Here is a 16599-nt window from a genome sequence, read left to right as displayed (position 1 = left end):
TACTCACTTGAGACTACATGAACTATATACATTGTGGCAAAGGTGTTCACAATGGGGGGCGGGGGAAAATCGTACCTGGTGCAGATGACGCAGTAACCAATTGACGTTTAAAGGAGGCCGAACGCCTGGTTTTAGATCCCGGCCCTTTCGTTAACATGCAAAGCAGAACAGACACCATATTAAGGAAGTGAATATGGGTCACATCAACAATTGCAAGACAATAATTCAGAAGACGATACATTATACAGCTCAAAAAGGAAAGTTTATTCAGAATTGTGATTAGCCTACATACGAAGATAAGTAAAGCTAATGATGATGGTTAAGCAAGCAAACATGCAGACAGATATACAAGCAAGCAGCAATGTCACTGGATGATAGAGTGTAAAATATCCACATCAAACCACACACAGCAGACTTTGAAATATCTGTGAGTTTCACATAAAAATATGTTAGAAAGCATTTAGGATACAGAATCCATTTTGTAAATTATTGTGATACACCAGTCAATACATTACCTGGAAACTTCACCACCATCCAATCTTAAACCAGTTTAATGTTCTTTTTAATATTTAAATTGTATTAATGTGAACACATTAAGCTAGACCGTGTTACAAGGATAATCCCCCCCCCCCCCCCCCCACACACACACACACACACACACACACACTTCCACCTTTTAGACACCTGTATATTCAGTGAGCAGTACATACAGTACACTCACATAAATACATTTAAATTATCAGGACAACAGTACATTAGTTTTTACACGTGGTAACAGAAAATATCTGCAATGACAACGGCATTTAATCATAAATGTCAGCTTTTTATAAAAAGTTCAAGTTATTTCATCAATTTCACTAGCGTGAAAACTGTCTCTGAAGAAAGTATTCAGTACGGATCCTAAAAGCTCAGTGACATTAGTGTTGGAAAATAGTAGACACACCAAACCAAAATGTAATGTCATATCTGCAACAGAACAAAGAACTCAACTCCATTAAATGACGTCCATTTCTTCTCAATATTATCAATCCTGCAAATCTAAGGCAAAGCATTCATTCCATTCCCTCAAAGTATTTTCTTTTATATATATTATTTAAATGCAAGGACTGATTTCTTTCATTACTGTGAGCTTCACACTGTAAAGGAGAAATAGCATGCTGTCCTTGTAATCAACAAATTTAAAAAAAAAATGCCCAAACTGAAAATTATGAGTGTGCCAAAATCTCAGCATCTATCTAATATAGAACCAGAAAAATCCAGTAAACATTAAATATAATTTACTCATGAAATAACATGCACCTGTTTGCTCATTCACAATACCTATTCAAGTAACGTGTCATCCAGGTACAGCCTCGCAAAAGCTGAGTAATATAGGAACATAAATTTATTATTGATGACAAAAAAGGTAGTTGCGGCAAGATCCATTTCCTGCAGTGTAGTCTTTTTGTCTACAGACAAAACATATCAGTGCTCATATTACAGATCATCATATAAAATATAGTAGATAAAATATTTTTTCCCACACGAAGGAAATGAACATACCAGCAATGAATTAGTAACAAATTTGTTTCTTACCTGGTGAAGTTGCTTTGCCTACTCCAGAGTTCTTCCTCGCCGAAAAACTTGCAGATCGCTGTCTTCCAGATTTCGGCTGAAAATCACACACATTACCAATGAAATGATTGCATTCAACTAAAACATGTATTATATAACAGTAACACCAATTTTCATTCATGTGTCAGATGAAATGTTCAAAATAACACCATTAACTGGAGGTCCGGAAATACAGTTCAAAAGTAGAGATAAAAATTGCTCAGCAATTTAAAACTGTTCTTCTCTTACTATCAGCAAAATGCTCATGAAATTTGTAAATTTTTCCCACAGTCAACAGCACTGGTGTGTTCTACGGGTTGCTTCCAAAAGTTGTGGATTCTACTGATGACAATGACAATTAATAACACTACATAAGTATAACAGAGAAAAAATAGTCACCCTCAAGTGATATTACACTTATATCGTGTAATGTGACGTCTAAACTCACAATGGTCTCAATTCAGCAATGAAGAAAGTCCACAGTTTCTTCAGGAATGTCGTAACCAGCTGAAGCCACTCAATGATTAGATCCTGTAGAGAAACCAAATTCAAGGAGATGTTGATAGCTATGTCTGACATGATGTTCCAGATGGTTCCAGCATTTCATGGGTCAGCTGAGGTGCAAGAGGGCGCCTGAGTGAGTAATGCAAATTTGTGGGCTCAGGTCACTGTATGAGTAACACCAAAACATCACTGAACCATTTTCAGCCTGAACTACAGCCTCAGCACACTGTGAGTTAAACATATCAATGGGCCATTGGTGTTCCCAATGTCCTGAATGATTCGAAGAGAGAAAAATCATGTCTCGTCAGACCACAGTACGTGCCACAGCCAGATACTATGCAGTTTCTGTGTTGTTTAGCCATCTGAAGAAGTGATGTTTCATGAGCTACTGTGAGCAATGGCCTTTTGTGAGATGTCCGACACCCAAGTGCCCACTGCATTCTATTCCTCTCTCAATGTTTGCTAGGAAATGGCTGACATTGACCTGCACTTAGTGACAGTAACAATACCAGGTGTTAAAAATCAATAAAAACAGTCTCGATCACATTTTCGGATTTTTTATTTGTTGGAAAGTGGTTTCGATCTTTTCCTCACACCATCTTCATGCTTACACCTCCTTTATGGCTGCTGGTGGTAGCGGTCACTGCAGTGACAACAATACTTCCACGGATCTTACTCTGTCTGCTGCCACCAGCAGCCATAATGGCGGTGTAAGCCAGAACATGGTCCAAGGAAAGGGCCAAAACAGGTTGGCAACAAATAAAAAATAAGAAAATGTGATCGAGACTGTTTTTATCGATTTTTAACATTTCATACTGATCACTGTGCTCCAATCAAGAATCATTCCTACAATTGTAAATGCCAGATGTGTATGAAACAGATTATTGTTGACAATGCATGACACTCATCTTCAGTCCTGTCCATTATGTCAGTGGTGGCACCATTTCTACAACATTTACAGCACTCCAAAGAGCTCTAACATGCCATTTTAAGAGGGTGATTAACATTAAGTGAGTTTATTAACAATATTATTATTATTATTATTTTACTAACATGTTTTGGGTTATTACACGAGTTAAAAATCCATTTTTCTACACAGTATTTCTGGACAAGTCTTTATCTTCAAGTGTTACAAATCAGTGCTTTTGTGTGTGCTCACTATTTGATCTTATAGACTGAGTTTTTGATAGTGACTGCCCCCCCCCCCCCCCAACCCCCGCACTTATAGCAGAATTTGACTCCTCAATGTCTGTCTGCACTCTTTTACACCCATTTTTTTATCATATTACCTCCCACTACTGCATGAAATGTATACGTCCTACATGTCCTCTGGCTCTGATGAATGAGTGCTAAACCCCAAGCCTTGCGTGCACTGAAATCCCATTTGTGTTTTTCTATGTCCTTGTATCAGCAGACTCCTTACTTCCACTGTCCTGTAAACTTCAAGCTTGCTTCACGACGTTTGTCCTGCCCTATTTTGTTTCATTATGATACACTAGCAGCATTTAGTGATACCTTCATTACTTCCCAGTTTCAGTCAAGTATGTCAATGATTTTCTTGCAAACCACCTTAACCCTTTTGATTGTTTCAGATACGGCATCCCACATCAGTGTGGAATGATGCATACACCCAGTTTTCAGAGGCCTCAATTATATTTAACTTTACTAAGGAGTCATTTTATGTTCATTGGTTGGGACTGAATACAATGCATGCAGTGTTTCCAGAGAAGACAACAGAACCTTTTTTTGGGACAGCATCAAGTGGATAACAGATTAATTCTTTTTCTTCATATTTCTCAGTCTTTTTTCATAGGTTCAGTTCATTTTGGCTGCAACATTCACTCAATTTGATCTAAATAACCATTACATTAGAACATTACTTGAAAGTGTTGTAGTGTTTTGACAAGGCTCTTTTCAGAATTAATTTTCACTCTGCAGTAGTGTGTATGCTGATTTGAAACTTCCTCACTGTGCCTGACCGGAACTTGAAACTGGGACCTTCGCCTTCCACAGGCAACTGCTCTACCTGTTGAGCACAACTCACAACCTGCCCTCACACCCTTACTTCTGCCAGTAGCTTATCACCTACCCTCAAAACTTCACTTAAGACTCTCCCTGTATAACTGTAAGCAAGTACCCTGGATGAGAGTGCACAGCAGGTGATTTCTTTGTGATGGGTCATTACAGTTCAAATTGTGGAGTAGGGGTTGGAGAGTGTGGATTTTCTATACACATTGCTAAATCTACCCTTTACACCCCTTATCTGTTATGCATTCAAGGAAGTCGGCTCTTTAAGTACTCATATTCTGAACCATGTTATAGAAATTATACTCTCTACGATCCTGTAATATTATTTTAAATATTTCGCATTCTCCTAACATCAGATGGTTTGTACTACTGTACATTCTGGTAATTAGCTATGTTTACTATATTCCTAAAGATCTCAAAAAAACTGTCATATCTGCTTGTCAAAACTGCATGATAAGACAATGCATAACAATTCTGTGATCATCATTTGGTCTAGTAAAGTTGTTGTTCAATGGTTGTGTTATTTATGAAGAATTATTGAGACATTCGAAAACTTTTCAATGACTTTTCTCCTCATTAAAATCCGTTCTACTTTGGAAAAAGTTTCCTTCTAACTTATTACATTTTATCCAACACCAAACTATCTTATCATAGTGTTCAAAAATTTTAAAGTATTCAGGCATTCATCTTGTGCAAGAGTACCATTTTCTGCACCACATGGGGTATACTTTGCTCAATCTCTTAGAAAATTTATCTAATAAAGAACTGTAATATGGGCCTGTAATCAATTTTTCCCCTTTCCAAAAATAGTTCAAATGGCTCTGAGCACTATGGGACTCAACATCTGAGGTCATCAGTCCCCTAGAACTTAGAACTACTTAAACCTAACTAACCTAAGGACATCAGACACATCCATTCCCGAGGCAGGATTCGAACCTGCGACAGTAGCAGTCACACGGTTCCGGACTTAAGTGCCTAGAACTGCATGGCCACCATGGCCAGCTTTCCCTTTCCAGAGAGCCGATAAATATGCTATGCAACTCTCAAAAAGGCATCATCATTACTTTTCACCTCATACAATAGAACTACCAACAGTAAGTGGGAATTCGCTACAGGAACTCTACTGCAATAACTGTTACTAGCACTCAAATTACAATTAAATTCCCTACATATCATCAACCAAAATGAAGGCTGAAGCTGTTCTCTATTTGACAGTTAGTTTCCTCATCACAGTGTTTAATTATGAATAGTCCTATTGGAGTTGGTTGCCTTCTTCCAACCAGTGAAGTGACTTACCCAACTAGTCATAAAGAGACATGCAGTTTAAGTGGACTCCAAACCAGAGTGCAACTTAGTGTTTTGCACATACATAAAGCATTGATAAAGGTGAAATGTAACACTAAATTACTGTAATAGTATCAAAACCAACCAGGGATTGAATTCCTAAATTTTGGATTTGCAATGTTTCACTCACCCATCCATTCACATGTCAACCATTATACAACATCATAAAAATTCACAAAAATTAGCCTTGAGTTTATCTATACAGTGGTGATACATGGTCACACTTCTAATAAACTGTGAGCATCAACAGGCCCAACATATTGCCAGTTTTCTTATGCCCAATGGTTTGTTTTCCCCATGGACCATCTGCTGAAAGAATAAGAAAATAAAATATGATATTTGTGCAATATGTGTAAAAATGATGATGTAGATATCCACGTAATGTATGTGCTACACATATCCTGCAGCACAGTGATTTAAAAAGAGCTTTGTGCAATCCACAGTTCACTGGTTCCGCCCCCCTTGACCCCAACACATTTTGTATACCACTACTATCCTATCTATAGAACATTTAATGTATTTTCATTCTGTTTTACCTAACTTGCCTTGGAATCAAAATAAGTCATTGTCAATTAATTTCAATAAAGAGCCCTGACTTTAGAAAAAATTAACAACAACCTATAATAAAGCATAGTGCCATCTTCAACATCCAAGGAAAGGATGGATCCTATTTGAGATTCATTCAAATAAATCTAAAATTGGTGGCCGATGGGATTTTATACAAATCATTGTGACATGCCAGAGGAGGTGCTATTGGGTCCCTAACTAGTTCGAGTACAGCCACATCTTGCATTTGTGGGAAGGGAAAACGTGTTATTTTACCCCCAAGCTACTCTGGCTAATTTGAACATATCCAGCAGTGTAAGTGGTATCTTTTTGGAAGGTATAATTCCCTTCTGGGAATCATTTCTGTGCCTCTAAATGAACAAAGTCACCACAGAATTTATGAGACATCTTTTCCGAAAGTGAAGCACTGAAACAATATTTTGTGGCTAATTCAATGTTACTGAGAGTGTGGTCCATGTCTAACCCACTTCAAGCTGTTCAAAGATTCTGCCCTGAAAAACAAGAGTCCAAATGGTGTCTTTGTGACATTACATACCTGACACAAAAGATTATACTCTTCTCACAATGAATAGCAAGTGCAACTGAGATAATACAAATCTAACGCACTGTTTCTCATTATCCCTGAATTGTGTAGCTATTCAGAATTGCCAGTACTCTGTTACTACATAGGTAATACAACTGTTGTTTGTCAGGAAACCTTCAGTCATTTACAGTAGTTGCTACAACATTCTCTGTTCATTGTCTTCTTTTCCCGAAATATATTTAAGTTTTGGACACTAGTGTAATACAAAGAATGTGTTCTTCTTCACACACACCATACTTCATCACATGCATGCAGTATACACTGAGGTGACAAAAGTCCTGGGACAGTTATAAGCACACACACACACAGACGGTGGTAGCATGGCATATACAACATGTAAAAGGGTCGTGCACTGGTGGGGCTGTCATTTGTACTCAGGTGATTCATGTGAAAAGGTTTCGGATGTGATTATGGCCACACGAAGGGAATTAACAGACATGGAACATGTAATGGTAGTTGAAGCTCGATGCATGAGGCGTTCAGTCTCAGAAATGGTTAGGGAGTTCAATATTCCAAGACCTACAATGTCAAGAGTGTAACAAGAATATCAAATTTCAGGCATTACCTCTCACCATAGACAATGTAGTGGCTGCCAGCATTCACTTAATGACCGAGAGCAGCTGCGTCTGCATACAGTTGTCAGTGCTAACAAACAAGCAACACTGTGTGAAATAACCATGGAAATCAATGTGGGATGTATGATGAACGTATCTGTTAGGACAGTGTGGCAAGATGTGGCATTAATGGGCTATGTCAGCAGATGACTGACATGTGTGCCTTTGCTAGCAGCACATCAAGCTGCAGCACTTTTCCTGGGCTTGTGACCTATCAGTTGGACCCCAGACGACTTGAAAACCATGGCCTGGTCAGATGAGTCCCAATTTCAGTTGGTAAGAGTTGATGGTAGCGTCTGAGTGTGGTGCAGAGTCTGTGAAGCCATGGACCCATGTTGTCAACAAGGCACTGTGCAAGCTTCTGGTGGCTCCATAACGGTGTGGGCTGTGTTTACAGGGAACAGACGGGGCCCTCTGGTCCTACTGAACCAATCATTCACTGGAAATGCTATGTTCAGCTACTTGGAGACTATATGCAGCCATTCATGGATTTCTTGTTCCGAAACAGCAATGCACAATGTCACCGGGCCATTATTGTTCGCAAATGATTTGAAGAACATTCTGGACAATTCAAACGAATAATTTGGCCACACAGATTGCCCATCATGAATTCCATCAAACATTTACAGGCCATAATCAAAAGGTTGGTACACAAAATTCTATACTGGCAACATTTTCGCAGTTATGGACAGCTATGGGGGGCAGCGTGGCTCAATATTTCTGCAGGGGCTTCCAGTGCTTTGTTGAGTCCGTGTCATGTCAAGTTTCTGCACTACACCAGGCAAAAGCAGGTCTGCCATGATATTAGGAGATATCCCATGACTTTTGTCACCTCAGTATATCACCAACAACTGAGGTAGTGTGCTGACAGATTAATCAGTGTTACCAAAGGAAAGGATTATTGGTCAGAAGAGTTGTGTAAATTTTTAAATCAATGATCACTGAAGACTGTGCACACTGAGAATGGCACAATAAAACACAATACTACAATTAAAGGCAGTGTAGGCACGTATGTCACATAGGTAGCACAAACCACCTGAGAACACTGAAGTGTGTCAGAACAACTGATACAGTTACAGGCACTGCTTGGTGTCCTTTTCTGCAAAGAGACTGGTCTGTTCGCCACCTAATTTTTCCAGCTTCCTTTGTCCTAGATAGTAAAGTTCTAATTCAAATTGTTAAACCATAAAAGACACATATTTATTCAAAGCTTTGTGGTTGGCAACTCCAATAGATGTGCGTTCAGCACCCAATGCCCAGTTACGCAGTTTGTTGTCCATTTACAATGCTGCATTCTATTCCATTGCATCATTACAGAGTCTTTGTACTGACAATGGTAGTGTCCCTCCTCCTAGAATGCTCTGGTATTATGTTCCAGTAGAATAATGACTGATATCATGTCACTCCAACTGTCTAAGACAGACTTTTTGATCAGCAGATGCTGCTCCTTCCTTATTGATGACATTCACTTGATAGATGTCCCCCATAAGACAGAATCAGTCTCCACACATGACCTATGGAATCACATCATAGCAACTTGGAAGTCACAGGACAACAAGGGAACATAAATATTTTAAAATCCCATGATACCCTATGAAAAACTTCTTGTTGCTACAACAGGTTCAATAACAACCTGTTCTCTTGGTAAAAATTTGTGAAGTAGTAATGAAAATAAATGTCTTAATCTGTATATTAAATGAGTTTTTACTGGTTACATTATTTTAAAGCAACACTTTTCTTTAACAGCTGTGGAATTTATAAGTGAACTAGTTATCCAGCACAGGTTGTGGCGCAGGGTACCCAAGTAATGAAAATTTAGAATGAGATAATTTTTCCCACGGGATTTGCAGTTCAACCGGCAATCGAATAGTTTTGCATGCAAATGAACACAGACTTTAAAACATGGCCAAATAAAGTTATCAGCAGGCAGATAGAAACATCAGGTTAAATCCACTCAATCCTTCACTGAGCAACTTCAGTGTAAATCACCGACAAAAAAGCACACGAGTTGGAACATTTCAGAAGCGAGGAAAAATACCTTGTTAACATTATTAGATTACTAAATGTTGGAAGCTGGTAGTGAAACTTTTTGTAAAAAATTTGTTATACTTACGATAGCACCAGCATCTCCATCAGGTTCATCAAAGGACCTTGCAGAATCTGAAAAATGAATTTATTATCAGTCTAACAGTTGCAAAATTGTCAGCAGACTATCCCCCAATTTCTTTATTGTTAATAGAATTGTTTCTTATCACAAGCACGTGCTAAGGATCTAAGATACAGTCAAGTCCTCATTCAGCCTGTAGCTGAATCTACAACAGCAAATATTGTAAAATGCAATCCTCTAAACAGCAGCATAACAAGTTCAGTTGCAAACAAGCACCAATAAGAATCCCCCACCTAGAACAGAAAGCCTAACACCAGCAGGTCAGAGCATCTTCTTTGCAGCAGTACGTACAATATAAGCACACTGTGAATTTCATCTGATGCTACTGTATCTTTCACAAAGAGTCACATCCTCCTATTGGCAATATTTTTTTTCCAGATCAACAATGAGCTAATCATATTTAACACAGATGCCATACTGTGTCCACAAAACATTTCAGCATTCACACATGGCCCAATAGGCATCTCAATGAAATCATTTGCTTATCCTTTTGTGAATGGATACTCCTCATAATACTCTGGACCATTTTATTTCCAGGAAACAACTGATGAATGGTCACTCACAACACTAATGGAATCAATGGAGAAATTCCACCACTAGTAATTCAATACACCCCAGAGTCCGCAAGATTATATTATGTTCTGCACTGGACATAGTAAGCTTCTTTTCAATATGATCAGTGCTTTCATTTTAAAGTGCTCATATACACACATCAAAAAAAAGTTTTTAATGGGCTCGGTTCTGAGAGTTCCAGAACCTGTACAGAAAATTGGAATAGAGATCAACAGAAACATCATTTCCGCCATTTTTAGTGCTCATGAGAACCACACGTTGCATGTTGTACCACCATACAGGAAGACCTTCAGAGGAGATGGTCCAGATTGCTGTACACACTGGCACCTTTAATACCCAGCATCAAATCCTTTTGCATTGATGCATGTCTGTATTCATCATGGTATACTATCCACTAGTTCATCAAGGCACTGTTCGTCCAGATTGTCCCACTCCTCAACAGCGATTCAGCATAGATCCCTCAGAGTTGTTGTTCGGTCATGTCGTCCATAAACAGCCCTTTTCAATCTGTCACAGGCATGTTCGATAGGGTTCATGTCTGGAGAACATGCTGGCCACTCTAGTCAAGCGATGTCGTTATCCTGAAGGAAGTCATTCACAAGATGTGCATGATGGGGGCGCAAATTATCGTCCATGAAGACGAATGCCTCGCCAATATGCTGCCGATACAGTTGCACTGTCGGTTGAAGGATGGCACACACATATCGTACAACTATTATGGCGCCTTCCATGACCACCAGCAGCGTATGTCAGCCCCACATAATGCCATCCCAAAAAAGCAGGGAACCTCCAGCTTGCTGCACTCGCTGGACAGTGTGCCTAAGGCGTTCAGCCTGACCAGGTTGCCTCCAAACACGTCTCTGATGATTTGATGATTGTCTGGTTGAAGGCATATTCAATACTCATCGGTGAAGAGAATGTGATGCCAATCCTGAGCGGTCCATTCGGAATGTTGTTGGGCCCATCTGTACTGTGCTGCATGGTGTCATGGTTGCAAAGATGGACCTCACAATGGACGTCAGGAGTGAAGTTGCGCATCACGCAGCCTATTGCGTACAGTTTCAGTCATAACACAACGTACTGTGGCTGCAAGAAAGCATTATTCAACATGGTGGCATTGCTGTCAGGGTCCCTCTGAGCCATCATCTGTAGGTAGCGGTCATCCACTGCAGTAGTAGCCCTTGGGCCGCCTGAGCGAGGCATGTCATCGACAGTTTCTGTCTCTCTATCTCCTCCACGTCCAAACAAAACCGCTTTTATTCACTCCGAGATGCCTGAACACTTCCCTTGTCGAGAGCCCTTCCTGGCACAAAGTAATGATGTGGACACGATCAAACTGCAGTATTGACCGTCTAGGCATGGTTGAACTGCAGACAACACTAGCCGTGCACCTCCTTCCTGGTGGACTGACTGGAACTGATCGACTGTCTGACCCCCCTCCGTCTAATAGGCACTGCTCATGCAAGGTTGTTTACATCTTTGGACGGGTTTAGTGACATCTCTGAACAGTCAAAGCGACTTTGTCTGTGATACAATATCCACAGTCAATGTCTATCTTCAGGAGTTCTGGGAACTGGTGTGACGCAAAACTTTTTTTTATGTGTGTATAACATAACACAAATAAGTATATAACACAAATAAGTTTAAGAAAGGCATCTGCCATTGATAATTTACCGCTTGCCAGTAAATTGGTAAATGCTGTCAGTCTCCTCGATAACCAGTTACTCAGATTGTGAGTTACCTGCATATAAATCCAAAACTGCTTTGGTCAAATTGCAAGAGATCTCACTGTTCTTGAATATTACAATATTATGAAAAGGAAAGTTTCTACTCATGTAGCAACTTTCCTTTTCATTATATTATTACATTCCATCCTGGATTTTCCATTGTTTGTTCTTGAATATTCATGCATAAACACTCTAAAGGGCAGAATACAGATTCAATACTACACATAGAGCCGACAGAATGCAGCTAGCATTTTGTGTCATGAAGAATTGCTATTGCATGGTTAATGGCTAATGGCTCACACCATCTTGGCTAAGATACAAACAGGACTTCTCCGGAAAGTGAATGAATTCATATTCAATTGAGAATATTGGACCTATCAACCTAATGACATACATGTGTCATCTTTAGATTATAGCAGTATATTCATGTTCTGTCTAATCTATTCCCAACTTGTCACTCAGTCACTCATGAACCATACCTCAGTCTTCGTAGTCCTTGCAAGCATGTAAGGTCTATCACTAAACCCGGGACCAAAAAAACTAGCAAAACATCAAAAGTGAAGGGGTCAGCTGTTTTCATCATCACATTAATATGTGAGAATAAGGAAACTGAAACTGATGTAAAGTCTCTTCTGAAGAAAATTATAAATAATAATACCTAGTCATATCTCCAGTCAGGTAAACTGACAAGCAATAGCAGTATGGTAGAATGTTGAAAAATCACCAGCAAACAAGGCTTATTCCAAAGCACTCCTCCCCTACAAGAATATGATATGGTGTGATGGCAAAATAGATAATCAAATAATTATTTCACTGAGTAAACTGTTGTCCTGAGTAAAATGTACACCTCCAACTTGATATGTGGTGGTGGTGGTGGTGGTGGTGGTGACTAACCTATGGAAATCATATACTTTTTCTCTCAATCAAAGACAAAACAGTCATACAGTGCCAGTGCAGGAAAGCCTCCAATATACTCTCCTCCCACGCAATATTATTATGATAGGTAATTACATAATCCAAAGAAATATCTGCAAAGATTAATGGTGTTCCTTGGTGGCACTCTGCATTGCACCTGATTCTCTTTATTCACATAGCCATACCTACTTGAAGACATTTAATCTTATGATGGCTTCAGAGGGAAACTTTAAATGTGCTAAGACAGGAAAGCTGTAATGTCCCTTGAGGACATAGGTAAAACGTTGATTTCGACAACATCTTAGGCACCTGAGCCATATCTGCTGGTAAGGGCAGATTATAACCCTGAACAGAAAACATTCACTTGTATACCTCAAAGGTGTTTAACGCAAAGTGTATAACTGTGACTCAAATGTACCAGCTGTTGGTACAACTATGAATACATTTGTATTTCTTGCCTCAGCAGCTTTCAGGTACATTTTCATTAAGGATATTCACTATTTTCTCAGTCACTGTAATAGTCAGTGTTTACTTTTTATGATATAGTGTGTGTGTGTGTGTGTGTGTGTGTGTGTGTGTGTGTGTGTGTGTGTGTGAGAGAGAGAGAGAGAGAGAGAGAGAGAGAGAGAGAGAGAGTGCTAACTGCTCAGTCCTGTTTAAATGCATTTTGACGACTCACTGCCTCTACAGTCAGTGAGCTGTCACTTTTGCTCCTTAAATTATTTACATTCTACTAGAGATTTTCATTGTCATATATATTTTTCTTCTTTCCAGAAAAAATGTTATTACGTTGCCTGTGGACAGACCACTACATTACATGACAGGCTACATGTGAAGGTTTGTATGTGAAGACTTTGTTGAAGGATGCAATCTGAAACTTATGAGAATTTTCAGATTCTTGGTCATTTACACACTTCCGTGATGCACATTATAGCTGTGTCTATCAGCTACTGCTGCAACTTTCAACATTAAGCAACTATTAGGAACAGTGTAAGGGCTTCAGTTTCCAATTATAAATTTAATTACCCTCAAAATGCTAGTTAACAAAAATAAAGAGAGCAATGTAGATAATGAACAATCGTGTGCACTGTTTACACTGTGTGGCACATTATCACTGCCACTTTCATCAGACTGTAGCAGAGATGCAAGGGTTCTTACACAGCAGAATACAGTCATACGCTTTAAGGGTGTAAATTCCAAAATAGGTTGCAAACGATGCAACAGAAAGGTATCCTTTCCCACAACAGCAGCAACTTGAATGTCACCAGGGTGCTAAAACACAAGCACTTCTTGCAAAACTGAGAATTAAGTTTGGCCTTGCCCAATTTATTTCTCTTCTGAAATGTTGAAGAAATCAAACAAAGGCATTTTTGTTCTTTGATTTAGCAGGGAGAATCTATACAATGTTTCTAAACAACCTTGACAAAGAGGAATATTGTGGTCACTATGTGATTTAAGAATGTGCCTCACTTTCTCAGTCTTTCCCTCACATTAATGCACAGACAACATTGGAGTCCCTTCATTCATTTATAACAAAACAGTCTTCAAACACAGTGAGCCGATTACGTAGTAGTTATTTTTTGTGGCTCACTTCTGGGACCTAGTCTGAGACGGTATATAGAGTCAAATAACACATCTATCAATATTCACATCTCACAGATGTGGTATGATTGAGAGGAGGAGCAGTGATCCCAAGAGGAACAGCAGAAGAATAGATTTATATGGAGAATGTAACATGGTTAACCTTGTCATTCAATATGTAATGAGGTGATACACAGGGTTAGTCTAAACTCTACCATGGTTGTCTGCTGAGTGTTAATATACGGAACCTTGTTAGAGAGTAATGAGCTATGCCTGTCATCCTAAAATCCTTAGTGACACCACTGTGTGCAGAATGCCTGCACACCAGTGCAAACACATTTAAAATAGAATGTATATTGTGTTGGTAAAATACAAAATGTTTCCTTTGACTCGGGGTTCATTCTGTTCACAAAACATGTTGTACAGCAAGTTACTGTCTTACATGGTTAAGACTCCCACGAGACTGAAAAAGCCAGCTCTGCATACGTAAACCAATCCATGTTGTATCACTACATATACACAACTAAAACTAATTAATAAACAAAACCCAAAACAACACTGATCAGTTCAAATTGAAATTTGGTAGTGAAGTAGAAATAACTGTTTTGTTAATAGCAAGTACCAAGAATCAATGGAAATATTTTCTTTACAAACCAATACACATTCTACATCACATGTATCATTCTAAATCACATTATCTTAAACTGTGTTCTGATAATCTCAGTATTTTATAAAGTTCTGACAGCTATGTGGCACCTGATGTTATTTTTTAGCAATACAATAACCAACAAAAACAACATAAGCTGTCCTAAAGCAACTGATTGGATGAAGAGTGGTGAGTATCATTACCGCCTTACGTGCCTTGCATCTCATTCTTACCAGTGGACTATTCTCACACAACTGGGATATAAGGTACAAACACAAAAGCACAAGTATGTATTTTGCATTAACTGTCTCATTTCCTTCAAGCACATCCATCATACATTCCTACGGTGTTTATATCAAAATTTTAGAGGATGAACCAAAACAGGAAAGATGGAGATAAGATTTTTGAAAGTTGGGAACAGTAGGACTTTCATTCTATAGAACAGCTAACAAATGGCAGTATGAGGTGTAAATGTAATACACACAAGAGGAGTTGTGAAGATGGCTGCTCCATTGACGCTATGTGTAATGGATACATTTTGTGTAGTTAAGGCATAAACCTGCTGAAACACATCACAGGATGTAATTGCCGCAACGTGATTCACGCATGGTACACTCAGTCTACAAGCTGCAACACTTCTGTGGCAGAAATACCAGATACCGGAAGTGATCCAGACAGTAGTGATGCCAAAAACATACAAATAAAAAAGTCAGAATGTAGTAGCAAAGGAAATCATCACACATGGTGACAGTACAGTCCAAAAGCATGCTGCAATCTGAAGATAGTATTGTATTAAATTCTTAAAAATCAAGTTTGGGTTGAAAAAAGTAAAACCTAAAATGTAACTTTTTTCCCTAGTTTCTTGTATTTTCTATTTATCTACAATGTGCAAGGCATTTTGAACTCAAAATAATCATGTAACAATCTAACATTTATTGACAACAATTTCTAATAAAATCTTATGTTCCTCAAATTTAGACATGTGCAATTGTTCCCTATGGTCTATGCCCCATTAGTGAGATACACCTCCATTGCCCAGAAACTCATCACAGGCAAAAGGAGAAAGCTTCTAAACTAGATGAGTGCTTAAATTGTTGGCCACATCAGTACTTATTCCACAACTGTATTTCACAATGAAGAGATTGTTTCTAAATGCCTTCACTTTTCTGAGCAAATAAACTGCAGTATCAATTAATGTACTGATATACTTTTCAGTAAAATGTTTCATGCACTGCTGTTTCACTTTTTCTCGGTCATTTAATAAACACGAATTGCTGATATTCTCATAAACACGATATGTTGCTATTCTCATACATAGGATGTGTTGCTATTCTCATAAACACTGAATGTTGCTTTTCTCAGTCCCGATTTCAGCTCTTTTCTTGTCTCATATATTCCTGGTAACTATGTTTTGAGTTATGCTGTTCATAGCTACTATAAATGTTGCACAGATTTGGTCCACTAACAATGTCACTAGATACTGAACAGATTATTTGATTTCTTTGTTCATAGCAAATATACTCCAACCCCCATTAATCTTGGAAATAGTGATGTTAGTCATCAATTCTGTGAGGCCACAGAACAAGACTGTTGATGCAACCCCTCTCCCCACAGTTTCTCTCATACAATGTTCCACTTATTAACCACAGTCAAGTCCAAATCCAAAAGCAGGATCATCAATGAAGTACAACACTTCACACTGAAAGCACATTGATTAGACACCAACACAAAGACAGATCAGAACTGCCTCCAGCACG

The 16599-nt window shown here is 38.7% G+C and overlaps 1 protein-coding gene across 19 annotated transcripts in view; it reads right to left on the bottom strand.

The window, feature by feature from the left end:
• LOC126183635 (CLIP-associating protein 1-B-like) overlaps positions 1–16599 on the bottom strand; it is a 764859-nt gene that overhangs the window by 695318 nt on the left and 52942 nt on the right. For 18 of the 19 annotated variants that reach the window (XM_049925777.1, XM_049925772.1, XM_049925761.1 and 15 more), the window contains exons 8-10: positions 9347–9393; positions 1576–1651; positions 76–144 (exon numbers count right to left, since the gene is read on the bottom strand). In XM_049925777.1, coding sequence (XP_049781734.1) covers positions 76–144; positions 1576–1651; positions 9347–9393 — 192 coding nt within the window. The remainder of the gene's footprint in view (positions 1–75; positions 145–1575; positions 1652–9346; positions 9394–16599) is intronic. The other variant, XM_049925776.1, reaches the window with a different exon arrangement.

The sequence above is a fragment of the Schistocerca cancellata genome, chromosome 4, assembly GCF_023864275.1.
Source record: "Schistocerca cancellata isolate TAMUIC-IGC-003103 chromosome 4, iqSchCanc2.1, whole genome shotgun sequence".
Lineage (NCBI taxonomy): Eukaryota > Metazoa > Arthropoda > Insecta > Orthoptera > Acrididae > Schistocerca > Schistocerca cancellata.
Note: the sequence above shows the minus strand (reverse complement) of the source record. Positions and strands in the feature narration are given on the sequence as shown.